The sequence below is a fragment of the Opisthorchis viverrini genome, assembly GCF_000715545.1.
Source record: "Opisthorchis viverrini unplaced genomic scaffold opera_v5_130, whole genome shotgun sequence".
NCBI lineage: Eukaryota > Metazoa > Platyhelminthes > Trematoda > Opisthorchiida > Opisthorchiidae > Opisthorchis > Opisthorchis viverrini.
The window spans coordinates 1,191,125-1,193,736 of NW_008751788.1; the positions used below are offsets into that span (position 1 = coordinate 1,191,125).

Sequence of the window (2,612 nt, forward strand, 5' to 3'; positions counted from 1 at the left end):
AAAGCTTCGTCATGCCAAGTGACTTGGTTACGAGATTGGTCGAGATTTACGGAGGGAAGGAGAACCAATCAGCTAAGTTGAGCTAAATCTTTGTTAAGTGTCAGGCGAGGGATTTTGTGTGTTAGGGTGTGTTATGTTGATGAGGAAACTTAAATGGATTTGGGTCCAGCTTAGGGTCTAGTGTTTCTGGTTCACGTGATGCTCCCTCTTGATTGTCATTTGTACTTTTCGTGTGGATGAGCTAGTCCTCTCGTTCATCACCGGTCATCTTAATCAGGAAGTCTGACGGTGCGTACAAGTTCTGTAACGAATACCGAGGATTAAATAACCCTACGATCAAGGATGCGCTTCAAATTTCTGTCAGTTTACGTGAGGCTCAAGTTGTTTCGCTGACAGACTTGTGTCCTTATTCAGGACACTTGCCGACTACGAACCGTGCTGAGCACAAAACAGCGTTCTGTGTCGACAGACAAAAGTATGAATTCCTTCAGAAGCCTTTCAGCCTTCGCAATGCTCTGGCAACGTTTCGAACGTATCGGAGGGCCTTGAATTCGTAGTAGTGTACGGGAACGACAAAAACAAATGATGAGGAAGCGACGATACATTCAGCGGCCAACTAGCCACGGAGCAGGTGACAGGCTCACCAGCAAATGCCACACTACTGGGTTATCCCGTTGGAGGCTACCACATGACGTCTACACAGGAGTTCCAACGCACAAATCCAACCACTTTACCAAATCCTACAAATGGATTGTTTTGAATGACGAACTAGAGCCCACGTTAAGAAATTAAGGATTTTTCCTCTAATGGAATGATGTCCCACCGTACCCTTCAGCACATAAGCCCACCATGGCAGTAGACGCAAGTGATACAGTAGAATAGCCGCCTCCTTGTCAATGTCATCCAATGCGATCGAGTGTTCTGATCATCAGCTGACAAATGCAGAGAGAAAATATTCGACGGGCGAAGAGTGTTCGGGAATATGCGGGTACCAGACAATCGGAGAAACTGTCTGCTAACAGCTGAGTTTGATGTCTTCGCTGATAAAAAGGACGGTTAACCTGGGTGATGACAACAAAGGATCTACGGCGACAGGAGAACCATTTTTGTAGAAGCTGATATCTGAAACACCGATCAAGAGTGTCAGAGTGAGGCGTACCTGCGAGGCAAGTACCGGTGATACTACTGATGGGGAGGCATGCGAGTAGTAGGTTATCTTCTTGTAAATTAGCTTTACGTCTCTTGAAAAGGATTTGTGGAGTTGCTTTGTAGCATTTACTTGAATCTGAGCGAAAGTCGACGTATATCCAGGAAAGTTCAGGAAGACCCGTTCAAAGGAAAAAGGATGTACAGTTTTTGTAAATAAGATGCATATGAGCGTTTTGTTTCCCCGTCCAGTAGTCTGTAATTGGTCAGTAGGCACTTTCTAACAAAAAGCCCCCTTCCTTTCACCAGTATCAAGCAAACAAGTCCTCGACAAACAACAAAGTAGTGCGTTCCGGGCAATGATAGAGCACCTGTGGCGCGGAAGGAGGTAGCAGACCCACTACCGAGAAAATAAAACTGGCTGGATGTGGAGGAAGTAAAGCCGATTGTAAATTTACCCACCGAGCACCGCTGGCGACCGCGTCCAAGACCGCACGTCCCAGAGATCAGTCATCATCATTGTCAGCTGTAATAACCGCGTACTCGTCGTACAGTGGTTGTAGATGCCGCAGTTTCGTTCACCGATGTTTTTTTTTGGGGGGGGGACAGGTACTGTGGGCTGTCAAGTGGGGGGAGGGGTTGGAAAAGAAGTTATGCAGCGTCCACTGATGTCCCTCCAGAGGTCAGTCATAGACGCTTTACGCAGCTATCACATGAACTGCCTGACTGATTATCGGGACGATGTGAATTGATGATTTTGATCCCTAGCAGACCGGGGAACAGACATATCGTCGTCATGACGATGAGTGGAGACCGGCCCAACAGTAAAGTGCCCACACACACACACACTGATCAGGACCTTTGCCTTGAATCCCGTAGGTTCTACGAGTAGCTGAGTCATTGAGGAGTTTTTCAAAACTCCATTCAACATGTCATGCCCAATCCAACGGACTGACTGGAAGATCTAACCGTACTATGAAAGAATGGTTGGCGTTAAGTGTCCTTCGACAATGGAACGATGAAAAATTCCACATAACAGATTGAATTGTTTGAGTAAGTTAACATTCGGGAAGGCAGAACGCCAGTGACTACCTAACGAGTAAAAACGAAAGATAACTATCGCGTAAAGAACACATGCATTAAGCGCTGCGGTCGAAAACCACGCTCGGAAATTGAAAGATTGGCCAAAACAATGAACTTTCTAACAAGCCATAAACGAGGGCGGCCAGCCTAAAGGAACTGGAGATATGCACAAAAGCGTCTATCCCCACTTCCCCTTCCGAGCGCATCATCATCATTATGGACAGCATGACACCAGTGTTCAACACCGATGCTTCGCTGCCGTACAACCGTGATTTATTGGAAAGACTTATTGTAAAGAAAAGAGTAAAGGTGGACGGGGAAGGGACTTAGTGCTAGCTTACCACAATCATTCCGAGGTGCCCACACCTCCAGACATTCACTCA

At 46.6% G+C, this 2,612-nt stretch overlaps 2 protein-coding genes across 2 annotated transcripts in view; one reads left to right on the plus strand and one right to left on the minus strand.

Moving 5' to 3' along the window:
• The window catches only part of T265_06402 (hypothetical protein), a gene marked incomplete at both ends in the record, with an annotated part of 22,919 nt that overhangs the window by 18,420 nt on the left and 1,887 nt on the right, over window positions 1-2,612 (minus strand). The gene's annotated exons all lie outside the window — the stretch shown is intronic.
• Window positions 1-2,612, plus strand: part of T265_06403 (hypothetical protein) — a gene marked incomplete at both ends in the record, with an annotated part of 5,967 nt that overhangs the window by 2,804 nt on the left and 551 nt on the right. Inside the window, one exon of the mRNA XM_009171651.1 lies at window positions 2,376-2,538. Within this exon, the coding sequence (XP_009169915.1) occupies window positions 2,376-2,538 (163 nt within the window). The remainder of the gene's footprint in view (window positions 1-2,375; window positions 2,539-2,612) is intronic.